The sequence below is a fragment of the Nanorana parkeri genome, unplaced genomic scaffold, assembly GCF_000935625.1.
Source record: "Nanorana parkeri isolate BGI_ZX_2015 unplaced genomic scaffold, ASM93562v1 scaffold508, whole genome shotgun sequence".
Classification (NCBI taxonomy): domain Eukaryota; kingdom Metazoa; phylum Chordata; class Amphibia; order Anura; family Dicroglossidae; genus Nanorana; species Nanorana parkeri.
Window position 1 is genome coordinate 924,375 of NW_017306776.1, and position 24,788 is coordinate 949,162.

Genomic DNA, 24,788 nt, shown 5'->3' on the forward strand with positions numbered 1-24,788 from the left:
GTAACTGTCTGTCTGTGTGGCACTTTCTATTGGCTTACAGGGATATGTGGAGCAATTCTTATAATTGAACTACCTTGTGGGGTGGTGGCAGGCTTAGAGGCTGATGGTGTGGGCATAGAAGCCGCTTCATTATAACCATAAGCAGGGGGCTGATCATTTGTAGGTACTAAATTCATCACACTGCTGGTCTTCCACACAAATTGTTAGACTTATACAAACATTATAATATGGAAAGCAACACAAATCTTGAACGTACTTACAATTCCAAATGACCGGATTAGGTGTAGAAAGACAGCGATGAAAATGAACAAAAGGTAAGTAATGCTTACCATGGTACCTGATCAGATCGATCCCTGTCTCTCCACACTCGGGTCACCGGTCAGCTGAACATTCGGTCCGTCTTTTCATCACGTAGGGGTCACCAGAAACTGTCCTGGCAGGAATACCAGACCTCGGAAAACCAGGAACAGAGATTTGTGTCCTTGACATAATTAAGGTTTATTGAACATATGTTGGGCAGTACGATAGCCAGCGTACTACTACCAAAAAGAGGAATTACAAAACTTTTAAACAAAGGCACATTAGCATAATTCATGAGATACCTCCCAGTGCCATCCCACACTGGGCCGACACAGAAATACAAATCATCCAATAATATTTCACTATTTATCACAACTTTTAAATGGTTAACTCTCTAAAACCATAGCATCAGCATCTTTTCCTTGTTAGTTATACTGTAACAGCTTTGAAAGATAGGCAATATTTATCTTATCAGCTACCCCCACAAGGGCGTTTGCTAAGAACGAAAGAATCCTTAAAAAAACCTGTAAATCACAGACTGAGATATCTCTTTGCAGACTTCTGCAAAGATAAAAACCATTGATCTCCACAGACCTTGGACTTATGTAAAACAAGATGGAGTCTCGAATATCAAAATGAATTCTTTAGCTTAACCAACTTTTCCACCACAGTCATTACTCACCGCCCGGTTTCCTGAATTGGCCGGGAAGCCGGCTGGATGCGGATTGCCTGGGAAGCCAGTTTCCCAGCCAAACAACATGGAGCCGGCTTTACGGGCAATCAGGAAGCCGGACGGCATGTGATTACCTGCCACCCGACTTCCTGATTGCACGAGGAGCTGGCTCCATGCCAGCGGAAGCACCAGTATCAGTACTCGGTATCAGCGAGTACCGAAAGCAAAATATCGGTACTCTTACTCGATACCAAAAACTCGTTGTTGTATGCTCCCAGTAAGTGACAAGGACACGGCATTTCTGACAGGATCAACAAGTTTTTCTCTGTAATTGCTGAAAAGTTTCTTAGCCTGAAAAGTGAAAACGAATGCAACTGCCTCATCTAAGGACTGGGAAGCTGCAATATGTTACATTTCTGTTTTTAGGATTAGATACACTTTAAATCCCTACAGAACAAAGGGCGGCCATTGTGCTAACAACTCAACCGCAACCGGTGGCAATACTGCTGTACACTGAGCCTCAGTTATGTTCAGAATGAAATGATAGCATAGGAATTAGTTCTGTTTGTCCGCTCCTGCCGCCATCCACAGCTTCTATTATAGAGACCCTGAAGGACATATGTCATACAAGTTCTCCCACCATATGGGGAGGTTTTCAGAGGAGCTCCCGTGTCTTATAGTGAAACCCTTTTTTTAATGTGCAGTCTCAACGAATCACTGGCTCTGCAAACTGTCTCACTAGGACTTCTTGCCAAACCGTAAACCGAAACAACGGCGAGCCTGTGCGCCGCATGGATGAGGCGGCTTGCGATCTTGTTGATTATACAGTGTGATCTGTGTGTGCGTGTGCCTGTGTGTCTGGACAAAAGTGACATGTTTACAATTTATCTGTATATATTGTATCTCCTGAAAGAACAATCTGTGATTGTGCGTTTTCAGTAGTGTTGTGTCGAAAATGTAACTTGTTTTCTGTACATTACGGAATAAAAAATTAATTGAAAAACTATTTCTATATCTCTTCTTTTTTTAAAATATACAATTGCCTTTCTTTAAAGCGACCCTTTTATTGTATGAAAGTCCAACTCCAGTATTTGTTAAAACCGGGCCTCCAGGCAGGTTAAAAAATAATGAAGCTTGAGCTGCAATACTTACCTGTAGTACTTCTATTACTCCACAAGATGTCCTCAGTCTATCGAGTTGAATGACACCCAGTGCAAGACTGAGAACATACTTTAAATGAAGAGGTGTCATGGCCCCACCCCCTAAGGCGGACATCACCATGGCACCTTTCATTCATAGCATATTGAAGTAGGGAGTGGTGCTGATGTCATCAATGCTCTCTGAATCAGCAGAAGACTGCCCCAGACCTGAGAAGAGCTAAAGCTGGCCATACACTGTCTACAGCAGGGGCGCCCACAATTTTTCATCTGAAGATCTACTTTTCATATGACGAGCTACCAGCGAAAAAACACTTGCATTCAGGGGCCGGCGGTGCATTGAAGTTAATGGAACCACAGCCACACCCTCTGCCCGCAGAGCGATCGCCCTCACCCGGAACGCAAGCACGTTAGTGCCTGCGTCCAGCCCAGCATGATCTGCAAAAATGCTGCAAGCACTATTTTTGCAGATCGCATTGGACCGGAACGCGCGGGCAATTGCACTCGGGCGGGGGAGTGGCTGCTGTGTTATTGACTTCAATGCACCACCACGTCCCCTCCCGCCCCTGAACGCAGGGAGCCGGCCGGCTTGCGTTCCAGAGGTCGAACACTCTGGAATGCAAACTTTGTGGTGCGAACTGGCCCTCTCTCGGCTATCTCTTCTCTCTCTCTCCTGTTTCTATCTGCTGTCTCTTCTCTTTCTATATCTGCAGTCTCTTCTCTCTCTGCTGTCTCTTCTCTCTTCGGTCTCTTATCTCTCTCTCTCTGCTGTCTCTTCTCTCTCTCTCTCTTTCTCTCACTTTCTCTGCGGGCTCTTATCTCTCTCTCTCTGCGGGCTCTTATCTCTCTCTCTCTGCGGTCTCTTATCTCTCTCTCTGCTGTCTCTTATCTCTCTCTCTGCTGTCTCTTCTTTCACTTTCTCTGCTATCTCTTCTCTCTCTCTTTCTCTGCTGTCTCTTCTCTCTCTGCTGTCTCTTCTCTTTCTCTTCACTGCTGTCTCTCTCCTGTCTGTCTTTTCTTACCTTCACTGCAGCAGCTTCTCAGGTCTCCTCGTGTGCCGGCGTCCTGTCCTCCCGCGCTGCTCATGTGGCCGACGTTGCACACGGGGAGAGGTGTCCCACCCCTTCCCGTCTGCAGCGTCTGACACATTCAGCCGGCAGCCGCACAAGCACCGTGGGAGGACAGGACACAGGTCAGTGAGCCAATCGCGGTCTACCAGTGTTCGCTGTGCGATCGACTGGTAGATTGCGATTCGACCTAATGGGCACCCCTGGTCTACAGGAATAAAATGTCTACATAAAAATGTAAGGATGGAGAAATCTCCCGCTGCCGCTACAGCAGGTATGCCACTGTCAGACTACTTGTACCATGACTGCAGCTGATTGGCTGCAGTCACTATTCTTCCGAGAATTTCCCATTTAACCCTTCGATTTCTTAAGCGAAGGGTGTCAGATGGGAAGCTACCAAGAGGGCCACCCATTGGATGAATTTTGGCTGGCTCGTCAAGGACTTAACGTCTGGTGAGAAATATGGGGATTCCATTGCTGACTTCCTGAAAATGCTACTTGCCTAGCTGTTATCATTACCCTCAGGTTTTAATAGATTTTGACCCCCAACATATACACAGATGGAAAGTGTCAGAGCAAAGTCAGATATCTGGGTCAGTGATTGACAACCAGGCATCTAGTATTTACAAAAGGAGGGAGTCAGCAATGGCAGTCTCCGTGATTTTAAAGGTGCTGGATGTCAGGCTACTAACTTCATCCTGACTTTACGGCTTAGTGACCCCAATTGTGTATTCAGGATATAAGAAATCAGAAATGCGAGATTGCACAGGCTACTTACCTGTCATAGGTTTGTGACTTACTAGCTTGAAGCCTGCACCTTTAAAAACAAGTCGACAGGACTAGTAGCTTTATGAGCTCGAAGGCATACATTGTTGAACTAACACACTGGTTTCCCTGCACAGACATAGTATTCTTATTTCTATTCAGATTGGGTACAAAGTTAAGATTTATGGTTTTTTTAAATGTTTTTACGTCTTTCATGCAAATTGAGGAGCGGATACTCAACTCCAGGCAGCAGCAGCAGGACCCTGGTGCACCAGACTGAGCAAACAGCAGCGCCACCTTGTGACTAATTATAATTACTGCAGCCAAACCCAGGTCATTTCCTTAGACATTTTCACATGGCAAGGGCCTAGAAATTCTGCAATGCTTTAAAAGGAGAACTATGGGGTCAGGGCTTTTTCCATAGTTCTCCTAAGGGTAACGGGAGGATGCAAACTAGCGTCCTCCTGTCACCCAAAGCTCAGTATACCGCGAGCTACAGCTCTCTACAGCTGTAGCTCGCGGTATACTGAGACGCCGCAGCTGAAACGGATCCCGACAATTATGTCTGAATCCATCCAGCTGCGTGAGTAACAGCTGGCTCTGCCTATCTAGAGGTACCCGCCAGCTGTACCCGCCCCCTCCCCCGCCCTTTCCGCCAGTCAGCGCTGGAGGATTGGACAGGGGAGGGGGGAATCCAGTCCCTCCCCTGTCACGGCTCCCTGCCGTGACAGGATCGAGAAGTGAGCGAGCATAGGTATGTGTTCGCTCACTTCCCGATCTACTGAGCCGACCTGCGACAGTTTTATTATCACAGGTCGGCTAGAACTATGAGGATGAGTGAAAATCACTCACCTCATAGTTCTCCTTTAAAATTACAGCTTGTACCATTTAGAGAACTCTCATAATGAAAAACACCGGTGAATACTGTATATACATTTAAAATATTGTGTCAAATGTCTGAAAATTGTGTTGCTAAAAGCTGCAGGATTCTAACTTAAAGTGACATTAAACCCTCAGATTTTTTAACATAAAACAATACTGTAATGTGTGCCTTACTGTAATCCATGGTTGTTTCCCTTCTCTTTGCTGCTCTTCCTTTTAAATCCTCATGTCTTCTCATGCTGGGGGAGAACTTCCCTTTTCAGCTGAGTGCATCTTCCTGTAGTGCTGGCTCAGGTTACAAACCTATACAATCTTATACACAGACACCGTGTATCCATTCCTGAGACAAGGCAGTCTGCTGCAAAACAGAAGTTCTCCCCCAGCATGAGAAGAGATACAGATTTAAAAGGAAGAGCAGCAAAGAGAAGGGAAACAACCATGGATTACAGTAAGGCACACATTACAGTATTGTTTTACGTTAAAAAATATGAGGGTTTAATTTCACTTTAAACCTGGCAGACCGGATGTGGAAGAACGTCACCCTTCCCAGCAGCAGTAATGACCGGTTGCTGACACACTCCACCTATATTGGGAAAGCCTACACAATGTAAAATCCTTTTCTTCGAGTCTATTGAGGGACACAGGAATTCAGATACCGTCAGTTATTCTGCCACATACAGGACAACTGGGCACTGGCAAACAACTGCAGGCCAGTGTAACCACGTCTCTACCCAGCATGCCTCAGTTTGTAGCTGGCAATACCAAGAGCATGAGAGGAGTGGGATCTGTGCCACTCAATGGACTTCAACTAAATGATTTTAATTGAAATAAAAACTATTTTCTTTCTTGTGCATGGAGGGACAAAGGAATTCAGATACTGCTGAGATGTCCAAAAGCAGCCCAACAAAGTGGTAGGCAACACAAAAATAATCACTAATAGGCCCAATGAGTGAACTGGGGACTGCCTGCAGCCCAGAAGACTCCTGAAGGTCAAGACCTGAATCTGAACTGCATAAGGCCGAGCCCCATACTAAAAAGGGAACTTGTTAACATGACCAAGGGAAGGTCACATATCAACCAGATGCTCAAGACCTACAAAAAGGTCACCACCAGCAGGAATGACTCTACACATAAAGGGCACCGAGCCTGAACTAGTGATTGATGAGTGCATTTGCCATTCGTTTTGCTTGAACTATGGTCAACAAAAAATGGGGACAACTCCTAGAAGTACAGGTCTCAGAAAGGAACCTAGGGCCCTGGTCCAGGTAAGAAAGACCAGCCAGTCTAATCAGAAAGGCCCAAGACCTTTGCACCCCTGATCATCTAGGACAGGGATGTCCAAACTCCGGCCCTCCAGCTGTGGTGAAACTACAAATCCCATGAAGCATCTCTCTCCAGGAGTCATGTCTGTGGCTGTGAGAATCTTGCAAAGCCTCATGGGATTCATAGTTCCACCACAGCTGGAGGTCCGCAGTTTGGACATCCCTGTTCTAGGATCAGAGGGACAAACATCTGTGACTAAAAGACCAACCCAACAACCAGTCTTGGTAAATGAGATTTACTAGGGAAAGCCCTAAATCAACAAAGCACCCACAAGGGGTCTTATGTGTCCCCGAGTCCCCCAGAGAACTAGAAACCACATTTTCAATGTGACTGAAGGGGTAGGATGCACAGGAAGCACCCCCAGAAAGATAGGCAGGAATGGTAGGTGTGGGAGCTTACCCTCAGACTGGTGAGATGAAATCACCAGACAGGACTAAGAATGAAGCTAATGCATCCTCTCTAGCACACAACAGAAGGGTACTGCTAAAAAAAAACACTGTGCCTAACCCTGACCTGGAGATTTAAGGAAGGATTCCAACTGCTAGCCAGCAGAATCATTAAAGGTAAGCACACCTTCTACCCGTCTAGTAGTATTACTGTTAAGGTGAGTTACTGGTAGACACACAATGGGTATAGAACACTGCTGAACAAATTCCCTCTGAAATGGGAACGGTTCCAACACACTCCTAGGGGAGGCCCAGAACCCTTCAGGGTGGTTTCAGTCCACATAAAGGAAAGGTGGGCAACTCTGGCCCTCCAGCTGTTGTAGAACTACAAGTCCCATGAGGCACTGCAAGACTGACAGCCACAGGCATGACTTCCAGAGGCATGATGGGATTTGTATTGAAAGCACAGCTGGAGGTCTGGAGTTGCCCACCCCTGGTATAGATCAGGCCTTCTTAAACTTTCTCCACTCGTGACCCCTTTTTGGCCGAGGAAATTTCTAGAGGACCCCAGCATCGGACGGAAGGGCGGGGGGTTGCGACCTTAAAAACTACACTACACTGCACATTAAACGAAAATGTGGGCCCCTCACACAAGTGCCGGCTGTACCCCCCTGATGGCGGTCCTGGCCGTGGACTCAGATCGCGACCCCGCTGTTCACTTGTGGGACCCCATATGGGGTCGCGACCCACACTTTAACAAGCAATGGTATAGAGGAATACTTTGAATAGCAGGTGTAATGGAAAGTTCTCTGCAGCTGTAGGATCTTTGAAAGACCCTAGGTTGAAGATTGCAGGCGGATCCTCCAAATGGAGGGAAGCATGAGCTGCATCGAGAAGATCTGAAGCGACCCCTTGTAGTTCTGAAGAGAGACGGCAGGAGACTGCAGTGCCTCAGAGATAGACTGTTGGGTCTCTGAATCGGAGTCAGAGATGGTCACAGCAGCTGGTGGCCCAGCCTGTTCTAAGGCTTTGGGAAGATCAGAGATAAAACTTCATGGGACGGCACTAGGGTGCACTCAAGAGCCTCTGCATTCGTTAGTCATTAGAGTTACAGTAGAGGCCCCTGATGACACAGAAGGGGACTCTGCCTCATTTGGGAGAGCTGAGGGAGACTCTGATGATGTAGAACCTATCACCAGATTCCACATTGCAGGCCTGGCTTTCCTCAGTGGATACCAAGTAGACACCCCCAAAACCGTTGGCTGCACTCACGTAACACTGATTTAACTAAGCCCTAAGTACAGGGCCTAAGGTTACAAAAAAAAAAAAAAAAGTAGGGATGCACCGATACCTCGTCACCTGATCTTCAGCCATTTGCTGCCTACATACACTCCGGTTATGACTGCATTTCTGAGGGCTGGTATTCTGATGGTGACAACAATGGATACCTGTGTCATGTTTATCACCACAACCACACAAAGTCTGATAGGGTGACAGCACAGAAAAATGACTTGAAAAGGGAAAGAGTTGTCACCCTATAGCAGGAAGTGACAAATGAAACAGAACTTGACAGGCGGTTTGAACCCTTCCTCACTCTACTAAAAAGGTTTTTGTCTTTGACCCCGTCGGAAAGATTTCCTATGACGTCCTGCCCTAACAGGAAGTGAGGGGAATCTCTCCAATACAGAAGTCCATATACTAGTGATGCACCGATACCACTTTTTTAAGACCGAGTACCGATACTTTTGATCAAGTACTCGCAGATACCAATTACCGATACTTTTTCTTAAAGGGACAGGTCATTTTCTCTAAAGCAATACAAACTAATGCTTTAAGGTCACTTTCTTAATACTATGAATCATGAGATGACGAGGGAGCATGACGACCGGCTTCCCGGCCAATCAGAATGCCAGGCGCTGCGTCATTACACGGCGCCCGGCTTCGCTAGCTTCCTGACCAACCGGCTTCCTGATTGGCCGGGAAGTCGGCTCCATGCTCTGTCATCACGCTGCCCGGCTTCCTGATACAGGAAGTACTCGTGCTAGGTATCGGAGCATTTGGGCGAGTACGAGTACTCACCCAAATACTCGGTATCGGCACCGATACTAGTATCGGTGCATCCCTACCATATACCCATCGCACTCCTGACCGCTTAATCCAAGAATGAGCAGCTGGGTGCAGCGGTGGTCTGCCTGAGGAAGGGGATCCTGTGTGACCCCAAAACGTTGCACTTGTGTGATATGTCGCATTCACGTCAATGAAGACGCATCATATCTGTAATTGGAGTGCCGGTGTTGTATTCATCTCTCTCTCCGATACACACACATGCAGCAGGCAGTGCAATCCCGACCGAGGCTCAAACTCTTCCCTACCATCCAAAACATAATGAAAAGGTCTTGGCTGGATTTGGCCAGGAGCCAGAAGGAAAGGTTTTGTTTTTTCCTGAACACTTGTCCTGCCAGTGATCACAGAAGGAAAAACAAATGTCAATGCATGTGATCTGCATCTGTATGAAATCCCACCTTATAAAGACCGGAGCACAAACTTTGAAAGCACATATATACCAAAGAACAAAAATGTAAATTACTGCAGCTTACCAGAGCTGCGTTTTTATATTTTTTCCCTTTATTTTGCACCAGGTGATCCTGCCAGTAACACAATTTCTGTCTTAGCCCAGCTCCATACGCACTTCCTGTCTTAGGCTGATCACTCTTCTCCATAGATACAGTGCAGTGAGTGCGTGTTGTCACTTTAAGGCCTCATTCACACGAGAAAAGGCCGGCTCGTAAAGATTCGTGCTGCGTGCACGGCCGTATCGAGCAGCTCCCGTGAAGGACAGGTGCTGCGTGTGATTAGTACGCAGCCCCCGTCCTTCTCTATGGTAGTACGTGGCCGTACACCGCCCAGAGCTCACCCGCCCTGCACTACCGTGCGGGTGTTCACACTCGTACGCTGATAGGATGGATCCTGTCTGCGTCCGAGCCGGGACACCCGCACGGACCTGTACTTGGGGTGGCGTATGACCGCGTACTCCCATAGAGAAGGACAGGGGCTGGGTACTAATCACACGCAGCACCAGTCCTTCCCGGGAGCTGCCCAATACGGCCGTGCACGCAGCACGGATCTGTACGTGCCGGCCTTTTCTCGTGTGAATGAGGCCTTAAAGTGACAACACGCACTCACTGCACTGTATCTATGGAGAAGAGTGATCGGCCTAGGACAGGAAGTGCGTTAGAACTACAAAAACCTCCCCTCTACCCATAACAGAGGAGAGGATAGCTAGGAACAATGCTAACTGATCATTTTTCTGTGTTGTTCTGCATGTTATCAGCTCACTAGGTTTTTGGCAGGATCAACAGATTTTTTTTTTGGCAAATATAACAGAACACTTAACTACATTTAACAGACCAAAAGGATGCAAATAAAATAATTTCATTGCTAGGGTTTACATACACATTCCAGGTGATAAAAAAAAAAAAAAAAGTTAATTACCATATGGCTTCTAAAATCTCAACCTGTAAAGCGCTGGGAGGAATCGGCACGAAATGCAGCTCAGGACATTAGCGACAGGAATTAAATGGACCGAGTTTCTTATATATTTTTTTTTTTTAATTGCACAAAATAATTTATGGTCAAACATATTACAGCAATACTTGTGCGGTCTCCACAACTTTACGTGGGAGAGATATGACACGGCAATTGGAAATGGCGCGCTGTCAGGGACAACATTGCCCCGGGATGCTCCAGAGGGTTCTGGGACACGAGAAGCAGCACCAATCCAAGCCTCTTCTTCCAAACACTGTTCCTTCCTCAGAAACCTTTTATTGGGCCGTTCAGAGCATTGTAATTAACGTCATGATAACCAGGCGGCTAGGCGCAGCCTCCACATGCTCACTCATTACTTTTTCTGGCATTTTGGGGTTTTTTCTCTTTCCTTTTAAGTGCAAATGCCAATATCGGGAAACAACCTGCCACGCCTAACTGATGATCCTGCTGATGGCTTGGAGTGACGGGAAGTCTTTATCCTCTAGGTGCAACTTTTTGTGATAGGCAACGTCCCGGGGGGCCAGCACCTGGCTGCAGCTGAGGCACACAGAGTAGTCCAGGTCGGGCACACCGGAGTCTGTTTTCCAGGCGGTCTTCTTGTTCTTCTTGTTGGAAGACTTGCTGGGGGTTTGCTTTTCTTGCACCTGGAGCTCTCGGTGAGCGGCCAGCAGTTCCCGCTGCTTGGCGTTATCCGGTAGGAGCACCAGCAGCTCATTGAAGATCAGACTGAAGTTGTCACCGAGAAGCTTCCGGCAGTTTTTATAATATTCAGAGGCAGAGATCAACCCCTGGAATGACAAGAACCACAATAGTCAATGGATTTCCTCTGACTAAAACAACATATTGTCAACTAACAAATTTTGCCAAAACAAGTGTCTCAGCAGTTTTTAATTTGGAATTGGAGAGCTGCACCTCACCTAAAGTGACACTAAACTCAGAAGTTAAAAGGAGATCTATGGAGGTGAGTGATTTCCACTCATCCTCATAGTTGGAGCCGACCTGTGGACAAAGAAGCTGTCACATGTCGGCTCTATCGATCAGGAAGTGAGCAGAAACATGCAGCCGATCCGCTCACTTCTATCGCTATATATTGAGCTTTGGGTCACGGGTGGACGCTAGTATATGTCCTCTTGTGCCCCTTAAGAGAATTATGGGGAAAAACACTTACCCCATAGTTCTCTTTCAAATCCTAAAAATGCATTCAGGTACCTTATCTATTAACAAAAACATATCTTATTTGTGTATCACTCAGCTGCAGATCCTCCAATCATCTCTGAATTGGTGCTGACACTGTCCTTCCTTCTGGAGGGGGGCTACTTTTGTTCCCCATGGTCCCTGTGTGTGTTGTAAAGTAGTCACCGCTCCAAGCTCACTCCACTGATGGACTATGGTAGGTTAAACAGGTTTGATATATGTATTTGAAATGCATGTTTAGTTTGTTTGGCTGACGTTCAGGATTAAATGAAGCAAAATTGCCTGCTAATGATTATTTATGGGACCGAAAAGTACAAGCCCAAGCGGCAATGAGGAGGAAATTCATACAGCCCAGTGTCACATGGACCAGAATATGTAAGCGGCACCATATTCCTTACCTGTCTAAATTTGCCGGAGTGGGATTTAAATTCATTGAATCTGGACTCGTCGCTATACAGGTAATCCTTGATGGAATTAATCAGGTCAATGTTTCTCTGCTGGAAATGTTCAGGTACCAGGTAAGTTCCAGGACAGAATGAAATCCTGAGAAATAGGAAAATGTATTAACATTGTATGCAGTACAAGCTGACATTTTCCTAAAAGGTAACAGATGCATTCATTCAGTAATGGATAAACACAATGCAATACAGAACAGTAGTGTATCTGCAACACAGCAATGGTATACAGTGCACCAAATAAAAGCCTTATACATACAATTATTCAAGCTAGGGATGCACCAATCGGTATCATATCGGTACCGAGTATTTGGGCGAGTACTAGTCCAAATGCTCTGATGCCTAGCCCGATACTTCCGGTATTGGCTTCCTGATGGGCCAGGAAGCCGGCTCCATGCTCTCTCGTCACTTGTCACAAGAGAGCATGGAGCCGGCTTCCAGGCCCATCAGGAAGCCCGGCAGCGTGTAATGACGCGCTGCCGACTTCCCGATTGGTCAGAAGCTGGCCAATCAGAAAGCCAGGCGCCGTGTAATGACGCGGCACCCGGCTTCCCGGTCAATCAGGAAGCCGGCTCCATGCTTTCTCGTCACCTAGTGACAAGAAGCATGGGGACGGTTTCCCTGCTAATCGGGAAGCCTGATGGCGAGTCTTTACACGCCGCCTGGCTTCCTGGATGGGACTTCCAGTACACGGCATTCGGTATCAGCGAGTACCGGGGAAAAAAATCGGGACTCGATACCGAAATACAGGTATCGGTCCAACCCTAATTCAAGCATTTACACAAACGCAAGCATTCCAGCAAATTAGTCCGTTATAGTCAAGTTTGCTCACACTGCTAAATTTGTCCTGGGCATCTAGGCATTAATAACCCCTGGTAATGAAAGGGCTCCTCTAACTCCATCAGGCTCTATTCAGATCTACGCACTGATCTTAGTAACTGGCTGTGTTGCATCAGCTTCTGAATGACACCTAAGCACAGTTTACTGGCAGGCCAAAACGCATGCGTCTTTCAGTGCACCACAGCATGTGATATGAACCACCTATGCATTGTGTTGAAAACATATGCTGCAAGTCAATTAAAAGCTGTGTTGTGGTGCGTCTTCAATAAGCTACCTTACTGCAAGCGTCTGGCTGTTCCTTTTCAAAACAATCGTCAGCACTAAATACAAAAGATGCGGTAGCATGGGAGATAGAGGGAAGGCAAAGTGTCATAACAAGCATTAAAGTGGGGCCACAAGAAACAAAATATATATATATGTTTACTGCCATGCCTATGAAAAGGATTTGTACTTTTGTACAGCCATTCCTGCGGTACGCACATCTCAGCTAGTCAGTTAAATGAAGCTTCTGATGACATGACGTGACATTTCACAAATAAACATATCAACAAAATAATTGATATCGGAAATTTTCTTTGTGTGTGCCGGTGAACCACTGTGATTACTTTGATATTTTGCACGGCGCCATCCGTGCAATCACCTCGAGCACCACTAATACTATGAAGTTGTGAGACCGTAAGGAGTGCAGGCGGCCTTCGGAAACTATAGTTAAATTAATTACTCTGCTACTTCCCGATTCCTTCCCGGGTAAGATACTCGCTCCTTGGACAGAGGGGATAATGGGGATTTCATGTCCAATGAGAAGGTTGCAGGCAGTCAAAAAGTAAAGATCTGCATTTCAGCAGTCCATTTGGCAGGAGCTTCCCTCTAACATTCCATATTCCCATAGATACATGCAAAAAATATAAAATAGCTCCAGCAATGGCTTTGACAGACCATTATACAGCCGGGGGGGCTGTCACTGTGTTCAACTCACTCTTTTACTGGTTTGATTGGAGGTTCGGCATTAATGGACACAGATGAGGCACCAGCAAATCCTGGAGGGGGTTTACCCACAGAGGAGGACGACAATCCGGGAGGTGGTGGCAAAGGTGCTGATGCTGCAGGGGAAAATCCTATAGAAATAATAATAATTTAAAAAAAAGGTGGAATAACACCAATTAAAGCAAATGTTGTTGTATATAATTTGACACATTACATACTAAAAAGTAGGGATGCACCGATATGTGCCGATACCGAGTATTTGGGCGAGTACTCGTCAAAATGCTCCGCTACCGGAACTTCCGGTCAGAGGGTGATTTACCTCTGACCGGCAGTGCCGAGGGAGCATGCTTCACTTCCTAGCATAATTGGCTAGGAAGCCTGCTTCACTGGTTGCTAGGCAGCGTGGCTTCTTGACCAATCAGAGAGCCAGACAGCACTTCAGACTCGCCGCCCGGCTTTCTGAATGGTCAGGAAGCCAGGCTGCCTAGCAACAAGTGAATTTGGATTCCTAGCCAATCTGAAAGCCAGGCAGCGCCTCATGACTTGCCGCCTGGCTTCCCGATTGGTCAGGGAATCAGGAAGCCAGGTGACAGGTCATGATCCGCCACCCGACTTCCTACTAATCAGGGCACAAGGCACTGGGTACCGAAAAAAAAAAAAAAATCAGTACTCGTGCTCGTACTCAAAACCGAAAAACCATATAGGTGCATCCCTACTAAAAAGCAATGTTACGGTTTATAGTGAAATAAAAATACATATTACAATTTTTGGCCAGCAGACGGCATGCACGAGGTAGAAAGCTCTAGGGTTTTTCCCAAATTCTGATTTGCTGCTATATTGTGAATCGCCAATTTTATGAATAAATTGTAACTGCAGAACAAATTACATTCAACCAAGCATGAAAGTGAAAAAGCACTGCTGGGTTCTTATTAGAAAGCCAAAATGTTTTAGTTTCTCAGCAGCAAAGATGCATGAAGCAGCTGAAAGAATACAACAGCTGTTCTACACCTTGCAAGCTGGACCTGAGTTTGTATAATATGTCTTCCTGCAAGATACTTTTTAAAATGAATGGATGCATCTGACTGGTCATTAAATACATTTTTATCTTTTTTTTTATTTAAAAAGGAGAACTATGGGGTCAGGGCTTTTCCCCATAGTTCTCCTAAGGGTCACGGGAGGACACAAACTAGCGTCCTCCCGTCACCCAAAGCTCAGTATACCGTGAGTTACAGCTCGCAGTATACCGAGACCGCCGCAGCCGGAACTGATCCCGACAATGCTGTCTGGATCCACCCAGCTGCGTGAGTGACGGCTGGCTCTGCCTATCTAGAGGTAGAGCCAGCTGTACCCGCCCCCTCCCGTTCCTCCACTCAGCGCTGGAGGATCAGAGCGGGGAAGGGGAATCCCTGCAGGGAGCCGTGAGTGACAGTCACTGCTCTCTGCACGGATAGATCGAGAAGTGAGCGAGCAACGGTATGTGTCCGCTCACTTCCCAGTCTACTGAGCCGACCTGTGACAGTTTCATTGTCACAGGTGGGCTCAGATTATGAGGCTGAGTGAAAATCACTCGCCTCATAATTCTCCTTAAAGCAACCCCCTATTCCCCGATTCTCTTACCTGGTGGTGGCATTGTAAGGATATTATTATTCACCAGCGCTGGAAAGTCCTCCTCAGGCAGAGGGTACTTTGGTACAGAGTTTGCCGTTTTATGTAAACCGGGAGGTTCCCTAGCTCCGCCTCCTTTTTCTGGAGGTTTGCGCTCATTCAGTCCATTCACAACAGTGTTTGACTTGTCACTGAGGATGGAAGTAGCGGGTGGAGTTGGCGTGCGCTCGGTCTCTTTGGCGTTTTCTTTGAGGGAGGAGCTTGTGGACCAGTCTTCTGGCAGCTGAGAACTAAAGGAAGTGCTCTGCTTCTCCGAGCCCACCCTCTTCTTCTTGCTAAGCTTAAAGTTGCTCTGGGGATTCCCTGTCAGCAGTTTCGAGATATCGATCATCGTCGGAGCACTGCGAAACTCTTGAGCGGTAACGCCAATGTCGTCGTCTTCGTCCTCAGAGAGGGAAAGACATTTTTTCGCTTTAGCCAAGGACCCTTTCCCACTGCTCGGTCCAGCAAACTTCTTTGAGGCTCTGCTAGAAGGAGCTGGTGCAGGAGCTGCAGTTTTAGATGTGCTCTTTGAAGAGGAAGCAGCCCATGCAGAGCCAACTGCGGAAAGTGGTTTTGAGGGGTTGGCTTTGGACACCAAAGCTGGAAAGTCCTCCTCGTGGAAGGCATTGCCGGACCTACTGGAGGCAGTGTATGACATTCCCGCTGTATATGGTGGAACAGATGAGTGGACTGAAGACGAGGACGCCGCCGCTGTCAGACTGGGAAAGTCCTCTTCTTTTAGTTTAGGAGCAGGCTTGGCTATACTGAAAATTCAGTTGAAAACATAAAGCATTTTTTACTAACTTTTACACATCTAATGCAAACAATTTATGGACAAATTAAAAAAGGGACCCTGTTGTGGCTAGTATAAAAAACCTCCAGCAGCTGCCCTCTATAAAATAATACATTATATAGTTACCTGTCCGGCGGGTGAGTAAAATATTTGCTATGGGCACTGCTGTTGCAGAGTTGTGGGCACTGCTGCTATTCGACACTTCAGGCATGTTAAAGCACATTCCCCACTGGGCAGTGTGGTACCTTCCGGGGACCCCTTTTGTTACTAGAAAACACAGTAGTGACGAGGGGCCGGTAGAAGAAACCACAGGGTCCAACATGGGATACGGTATATGACACACCCAGAAGTCATTAATATTAGCAGCACCAGGAGAGAGCAATTAACTCAAAAGCTGCCTGCCAGACAGACATTCAACTTTTACAGCTGACAGCTGCTGGAAATTTTCTATACTAGCCACAGGGTCACCTAAAAGCCAAATTCACAAGTTTTTAACCCATTACACCTGGTAAGGAAGCAATGCTACATCAGACCATGAGAAGCTGACATGTGGGCACCAGACTTTATTGCTGGTTACTTGGCATCTGGGCTCCTGGACTCAGTGGTGGAGAAATAAATATGGAATTCAGGAGCCAGTCTATCTAATCCAGGAACCAGCAGGATTATTTTTTTTGGAGCCAGCTCCATTGCCAACAACTAGAAAAAAACAACCTCAAAAGTTAGCCATCAGCTATAATTTTTTAAAGGAGAACTATGGGGTTAACTCTTTTCCCCATAGTTCTCCTTAGGGTAACGGGAGGACACAAACTAGCGTCCTCCCGTCACCCTAGGCTCACTCTGAGACGCCGCAGCTGAATCAGATCCCGACAATTGTGGCGGGATCCGCCCAGCTGCGTGACTGACAGCTGGCTCTGCCTATCTAAAGGTAGAGCCAGCTGTACCCGCCCCCTCCCCCAGCCGTTCCACCAGTCAGCGCTGGAAGATTGGAGGGGGAATCCAGCCCCTCCCCTGTCATGGCAGAGAGCCGTGACAGGATCGAGAAGTGAGCGAACGCCGGTATGTGTTCGCTCACCTCCCGATCTACTGAGCCGACCTGTGACAGTCTCATTGTCACAGGTCGGCTAGAACTATGAGGGGAGTGAAAAGCACTGGGATTTGTCCAGTCCTGGACTACATACACAAAGTCAATTTAAAAAGATAGTTTTGTTAAAACTGAAAATGAGAACCAAACTTTCTTACCTGAGCAGAGGAGTGGCCACAGCTGAGCCAAAGGCAGGGAAATCCTCCTCCGTCAAGGCACCATTAGATATGCCAGTCACCTTGCTGGAATCACTGGGGCCTAGAAAGAGATAGAAGTTTATAACAAGGCAGTCACTGACAAGTATATACAACATGTGCAAAATACACACACAAGGAAGATTTTTTTTTTTTTTTTATGCACATAGGATAAACTGAAAAGGGCTTTACAGAGCAACTCCAGCCCAAACATGTTTTCCTTTAAAAATTGTATAGACTGATGAAGAATCCAAACTTCTGTCAGTGAAACGGTTTCAATGTCTCATATTAAAAACCAGTGGCTTTTAATGCTTACAGTTACAAATACATGTAAAGCCACGCTGCCACATCAAGCAACCTCTGGAAAGGGAGGGGGGTCCAAAATTTGTGCCAAGCATGCACAGCTCAGAGTACAGCCCTGGCATTCCTCGATGGTAGGAAGAATTAACCCCACGCACAGGAGACCTATTATCCAGGGATGGCCAAAAAAAACAACCCATGAATAAGACCTGAAGGTGCTAGAGCCAGAGGAGGAAGAAGCCAAGTGTGCCATAGCATATGCTTGCACATTAAGATAAACAGCCACTCACCACGATGTGGATTTTAGTTACGCTTTAAGGCTCAAGTCACACCACTGCAGTTATGTAGCATGCATTATGCACATTGGTGCGATGCGGTGCCATTCATTCTGAATGCCACCCCACCACACCTTGCTAACAGATGTGTGTTGTAGCGTGCTGCATTATAGAAAAATTTACATGCACCTATTTTTGGTGCCTTAGGCAGCTCATTCAAATGAAAGGGCTGTCTTAACACAACACACGCTAAGGCATGGCATAATGCACATAAACACGCATGCAGAGAAAGTAAAAACGAACTCAGCAATGCACTGTGGCTGCTTTTTGTAACATATCAAAAATGAACATGGCAAACAATCTATGCTCACCTGCAGCTTCAGCAGAAGGTTTTGGGACAGCCTTAGGCCTGCGCCCCTCATCAGAGTCCCGGGCTTCCTCTTTTCTAGATTTTGAATGATCAGAAATATCCAGAGCTGGTTTCCTCCCCATCTCTTCCTGTCGCCTGGCTGCTACGGAGGCTCTTACAGCGGCTGCCACCTCCCGGTCTTCTTCTTCCCTGCCAAAGTCATCAATATATTCATAAACATTTTACCAGGATCTTACAATGACGAGTTTACCTTCAAATATCAAATCTAAAATGAGCTTCTCAGTCACTGCTCACCGTTTATACCGCCAGCTCCCCCTCTTGTTTTGCTGCCCTCCACGTCCTCTCATCTGCCTGTTGAATCTGTCCACCTCTTCAAAGTCACCTCCTCCTACCACCGCTGAAAAACAATACAAAGTCATGGTGGTCAAAAGCACAATGAGAGTTGAAAGTCCTTAAATCTCCAGGCGAACAGCTCAATGCACAAACACACACACACACACAAATAAAATAACTGCCAAAGAATATGCATTTTTTTTCTATATTTACTAAACGCATATGTACCAAGCATTATAATTAGTGATGCACCAATATCGGTATTTCGGTATCGAGTACCGATATTCTTTTTCGGTATTCGCCGATACCGAATCCCGAGTACTGGAAGTCCCATTCCGGAAGCCAGGCGACGTGTAATTAGTCGCCACCCGGCTTCCCGATTAGCAGGGAAGCCGTCCCCATGCATCTCGTCACTAGGTGATGAGAAAGCATGAACCGGCTTTCTGGCCAATCAGGAAGCCGGCCATTGTGTAATAAACAGTCTTGAATCCTGTAGCACTCCTTACCGGAAATCCCAAAGAAAGTAAACGGGTGCTTGAAATGACAGCGGATGGCGCCACACATGAAACAACTAGGAATGTAAAGGTCACCAGCACTCCAGCGACAACTGACTCAGTGCAAATCCATTTATTTGATAAATGTCACTCAGAATAACAAGCGATTTTGGGGCCGCGCAGGGTCCCCTTCATCAGGCTCAGAGTAGACGCGTAGGCGTTGTGTAATGACGCGGCGCCTGGTTTCCTGATTGGCCGGGAAGCCGGCTCCACGCTCCCTCATCATGAGGTGATGAGGGAGCATGAAGCCGGCTTCCCGACCAATCAGAAAGCTGGGCGCCGCGTCATTACATGGCGCCTGGCTTCCTGATTGGCCAGCTTACCAGACTGTGTAATAACGCGCTGCCCTCCTTCCTGATACAGGAAGTATCGGGCTAGGCATCGGAGCATTTGGGCGAGTACATCGATACCGATATTGGTATCGGTGCATTCCTAATTATAATGGCGGTGGGGAAAATCCTTCTGTGAAAAAAAGTATAATGAAATATACATGTAGCGGGAGTCTTGTGGTACTCGCTCTTAAACAGGACTTTTAGGGTTGAGTTTACGTAAAAGCGTATCTAAACCCAAAAACTATTTTATACATTGCAGCTTACCAGTCCTTGGATGTGGTGGCTGCATTCGTTTTGAGTTTCTTCTTTCGTTACTGGCAGGATCACCAAACGCCATTTTCTGGTCTAGGGTGACAACATTCAAATCACTGCACCGTATGGAAGAACAGTCTTTTTCACTTTACTTTGCTCTTCTAATTTGCATTACAACAGGGCTGGACAAATCCCAGGAGCCAGGTAGCCAACGCTCCTTAAAAATTACAGCTGACGCCTAACTTTTGAGATTTCTCTGGTTGCTATCAATGGCGCTGGCTCCTGGACTGCCTCTTGAATTTCATATTAAATTTGTCCGCTGCTCTATTACAAACACGTCCGTCTCTCCATGACACAGGGAGGAGAGTTTGAGACAGCTCGGACAACTAAGAACATTAAGATTTCAGTTCAGTGCACAGGAAGTTACAAGGACACTGGATTTCTATCAAAATCAAACATCTATTTTCTGTACTGTACTTACAAGAAAATGAATGAAGCCATCACAAGGACCGGTAAGCTGCAATATATTCCATTTTTATTAGGAATGCACACAAATTCGGTCTGAAAACTGTACTTTGGGCAAAATGCAGTGCATCCCTGGAGGGGACACAGAACAGCGCCCAGTGGCGGAGTGAGAAGCTTTCAGAAGGCCGAGCAGGGCGGGGAGAGCAGTGTGGTTAGCATTATGATGGGAGGCTGAGCTCTCCACCCGTACAGCATCCTGTGACAGGCTAATCAGGATGGGGAGCGGTTTACAAACAAACACTCAGCGATCAGCTGTTTGTAAATAACTGAGGAAATAGTATGTTTATTGTGTTCCCAATTATGAATGAATAGGAAGTGCTCTACATCACTTCCTGTTCAGTCATGATTGCATACATAGTAAGTCATACTATCTCCACAGTTTACGAATGGACAAGAGCAATCAGTATAGAGGCTTTCTGTTGTTACATAACATGGGCTGCAGAAAAAACAATGTTTTAAAAAGGTTCGAAAAAATACATATTTTTGGTTTCGGCCTGACAATTTTTTTTATTTTCGGTTTCATTTTGAAAATTCCATATCGGTGCACCGATATCTAATTTTTATTCGTGGGGTGAATGGCAGCACAAAGGTCCTAATTTGAATACTATCACAGTGTATGATGGTTAGGGCAGTAGGGATCCCATAAATATCATCTATTTTATACACGCAATATACAATTTTGCTTGCGTTGTGTCTGAAGGAGGCCTAACTATTAACAACAATGTATCTTATTTGTGTATCACTCAGCTGTAGATCCTCCAATCATCTCTGAATTTATTCAGACACTGTCTGGAGGGTGGCTACTTGTGTTCCCCATGGTCCCTGTGTGTGTTGTAAAGTAGTCACCGCTCCAAGCTCGTTCCTCTGATGGACTACAATCTCAATACAAATCAGTAAACTAAGCGTGAGATTGTAGTCCATCACAGGAACGAGCTTGGAGCGGTGACTACTTTACAACACACACAGGGACCATGGAGAACAAAAGTAGCCACCCTCCAGAAGGAAGGACAGTGTCAGCACCAATTCAATTGTTTGTTAATATTTAAATATGAAGAAGTCACTCGCACTTCAGTCAATATTTTAATGACTTCTGTGGTGTCACAACATGGCGACGTTTCGGAAACCCGTTTGGTCCCTTCATCAGGCAAACACTTTTTGTTTGCCTGATGAAGGGACCAAACGGCTTCCGAAACGTCACCATGTTGTGACACCACAGAAGTCATTAAAATATTGACTGAACTTGAGCTGGAGGGAGAGTGACTTCTTCAGATTTATACTGATTTGCGGGGGCATCTGTGGTCGCTTAGCACCCACCCGATACTTGAGGGTTATTATCCGGTCAGCTGTGCGATGGGTTTCTTTTGAATTATTGAACTGTTAATAGTTAAAAAGTTTAGTTTAGTGTCACTTTAATGTTTATAGTTTTGATCAAACTTTATTGCAGTTACGTTATGTGTACAAATGTAGATTAAATAGTTATAACAATACTAAAGAAAGAGTTCAACGCTTGCGTGTTCATTTAAACCCGGAGAAGAAGTGGCATTCAACATATAAATCCATCTCGTCTCTCTTGGTAAGATCCTTTAATCATGATAAAAGAATCTTACAACGGATTTTTAGGTTAAATAGTTACAACAATTAACTGTAAAGCTGAACTTCAGGAATTACACAAAAACACCCTTGTAGTATATGGGGAGCCACTGCAAGGGTACTTTGTGTGATTCCCAGGGTTCAGCTTTAATATGCGGGTAGTAAAGAATATCAGAGATACAGAGCCAGAAGCAAGGAATTTAGTATAAGTGCTCTGACTCATCAGGCTGGTGAGAGGACAAAGATCTCTTCGTCTCATGTTACCTTCAGCCCTGCGGTTATGCCGGGGAGTGTAGCTGAACTGGATGTCTATCTGACGGTTCTGTCTGGCCTCTGCGCGGTTCTTGCTGTGGCAGGATGTCTTGTGGGCCTTGTAGTCTATATCAGAACGGAATGCGTGTGTGAACTGTTCTGTGCTGCACCGGTCCTCCTCGCACAGGAAGTGACTGTCACGGAAATGTTCCCGCAGAAAAGTGTAGTCACTGCAGGAGAAAAGATGGTTTCAATTTAAAGTCCGGCCAAAAGTTTTTTTTATGCTGTGGACAGAGGACAACAGTTACACCTTTGCCATGTTTGTATTACTGTGACCCCTTTTCCCTCTCTGTAACACCAAAAATAGAAACGACGGATGCACAGACAGGTTTTTCAGCACCGAGTACAGATATTTATCTTTCGGTACTTGCCGATACCAAGTACAGATACCGGTACTTCCGCTAGCATGGAGCCGGCTTCGTGGGCAATCAGGAAGCCCAGCGGCGTGTCATTACCCACCGCCCGGCTTCTTGATTGCCTGGGAAGCCGGCTCCATGCTGTTTGGCCGGCTCAAGACTGATTCGCTGAGAAGCCGGCTTCCCGGGCAATCAGGAAGCTGAGCGGCGAGTGATTACATGGCTCCATGTTCCCTCACGGCACTGCCGGTCAGAGGAAATGTCCCTCTGACCGGATGTGCTAGTATCAGGGATAAGTATCGGAGCATTTGGGCGAGTACGAATACTCGCCCAAATAGTCGGTATCGGTGGATCCCTACTAGAAACCAACTAGAAAGATGAGTCTCTGCTCTCTTAAGAGCAAGAAAGCAAGAACATGATTAACTAGCAGAGCTAACGGTTCCTCCTTAGGAGAAAGCTCATATAATCTAAGAACAATATAAAGGAATAACAAGGACATACATAATGTGTTAGATCACATAACAGGTTCAGTTCCAGGGAACCCATATAGTGAACTTTCCATGACAGCGTGATATTGTCCTCTATCTTACAGCATTACGAACCATAAAGACAATACAATTTGCTTTTTGGTTGCCTATTTACATACTTAAAGAAGAAAGACCAACCTATAGTATTCCTGGGCCCCCTCAGAGTCACAGAAGTGACAGAAGTAATGGTCCCTGCGTAAATGTTTGAGCAACTCATCGTTGTCGAGATACCGTTCATCGCAGAACTTGCAGAGAGGATGACCACGGTGGGACGTGTCCTCAGGGTCACCATGGATACGATGGCGAGCCAGATCCTTACGGCTGTACCACTTCCTCTCATAGGTAAAATTCTGAAACAAAAAGAATGTTGAAGTAACCCGGGACTTTATAGAGTGCAAAACAAAGGCTTATTTACGCCAGAGCGGTCACCATTGTAGATTCTCTGCAATAATAATGCAGCTAAAATCCATTCAACATATAAACATCTCTAAAATGACTCTCTCTGTGTGCTCATTCTTTCCTTCATTACTATATTCTTTGCTAGTGGATGCCTGGATGATACTGTCATTTCCAAGGACTTCCTCATTTAGAGTGCCAACACTATTGCACCCAATCCGCTGTCTTCTGTATTGCCACATGCTCTGGTTTTACCGGGTGAGGAAGCCATACGCTTGCTCTTTTCTTTTCTGAAGCCGCACCACATGACACTTTTCACTGGCTTGCAGGGCGGCTTCAGCAGGTTGATTGACAAGCAGCTCCTCCTGCCCAGCTAGCCACCCCACATGATAATGCCCAGGGGCTTGTGGGGTACCTCCAGCAGGGTGACTGACAAGGGCTTGTTTCCATACTAGCTGTAAGGCCCTGTTCACATCGAGCGGTTCACAAATCGCGCGTTTGTCGCGCGATTTGCATTTTGCGCGATAGCCGCGCAAATGCTTGCATTGAGCAAGCTTGAATCGCGGCTAAATCCGCTCCAAAAAGGGTCCTGCTGTAGCGACACACGACCCGCGACAGCAGGACCCTTTGCCCCATTGAGAAGCATTGGAGAGCGATATCGCGCGGTAAATTGCCGCGATATCGCGGGAATTACCGCGCGATAAATCGTTCAATGTGAACGGGGCCTAAGTCTGCAGAAACTTCACCTCTACTAGTGTAAACATGATAAGTATTTATTTTTTAAGTTGAAATTTAAGTGCTTTATTTATTTTTTTAAAGAAGAAAAAGAATTTTAGCTACCATTAAACTGGGTTAAGTGCTCATTTTTCAATAATAAGTTATACTCACCCAACCCTCCAAGCTGGCCGGCTGTGACAGTGCTCCCTCCTCTCCGTCTCTTCCTCTGCTGCAGCGACGGTATGTCCCTTGTGCCTTTACATAGTGTATAGAGCATGATGACTCAGGGACCTTACACCACTGCAGGAGGTGGAGGAGGAGAGAGACTCCAAAGACCGGTCTAAGAGCAAGCCGGCTCCTAAGATCAGGGGAGTATAACTTATTTTCGACCATAGCCAAAAACAAACATTTATCCCTTGTGGTACGGGGGAAGCCCCACTGCAAGGGTTAATAACATTTTTACCCGGCGTTCTGCTTTAAGAAAATATGTGACCAGAAAAGCAGCCCCAGTGACATCTGTAGGTAGCACACATGTTGCCTGCTAGCTCCTGCAGACCTGAACCCAACCTGTGCCATTTTACTGATCCTCTTCTGCCCTTTTATTAATCTAACATGTCGGGGCAGTCCGTCAGCAGCGGGTGAGGGGGCGGGGCAGTCCGTCA

General features: G+C 46.2%; 1 protein-coding gene across 1 annotated transcript in view; it reads right to left on the bottom strand.

Moving 5' to 3' along the window:
- Window positions 1–10,474: 10,474 nt before the first annotated feature.
- The window catches only part of ZNF598 (zinc finger protein 598), a 19,709-nt gene continuing 5,395 nt past the window's right edge, over window positions 10,475–24,788 (bottom strand). The window contains exons 4-12 of the mRNA XM_018561227.1: window positions 23,152–23,363; window positions 22,083–22,300; window positions 18,527–18,629; window positions 18,234–18,421; window positions 17,252–17,351; window positions 15,190–15,983; window positions 13,565–13,703; window positions 11,692–11,836; window positions 10,475–10,887 (exon numbers count right to left, since the gene is read on the bottom strand). Coding sequence (XP_018416729.1) covers window positions 10,531–10,887; window positions 11,692–11,836; window positions 13,565–13,703; window positions 15,190–15,983; window positions 17,252–17,351; window positions 18,234–18,421; window positions 18,527–18,629; window positions 22,083–22,300; window positions 23,152–23,363 — 2,256 coding nt within the window. The 3' untranslated portion in view covers window positions 10,475–10,530. The remainder of the gene's footprint in view (window positions 10,888–11,691; window positions 11,837–13,564; window positions 13,704–15,189; window positions 15,984–17,251; window positions 17,352–18,233; window positions 18,422–18,526; window positions 18,630–22,082; window positions 22,301–23,151; window positions 23,364–24,788) is intronic.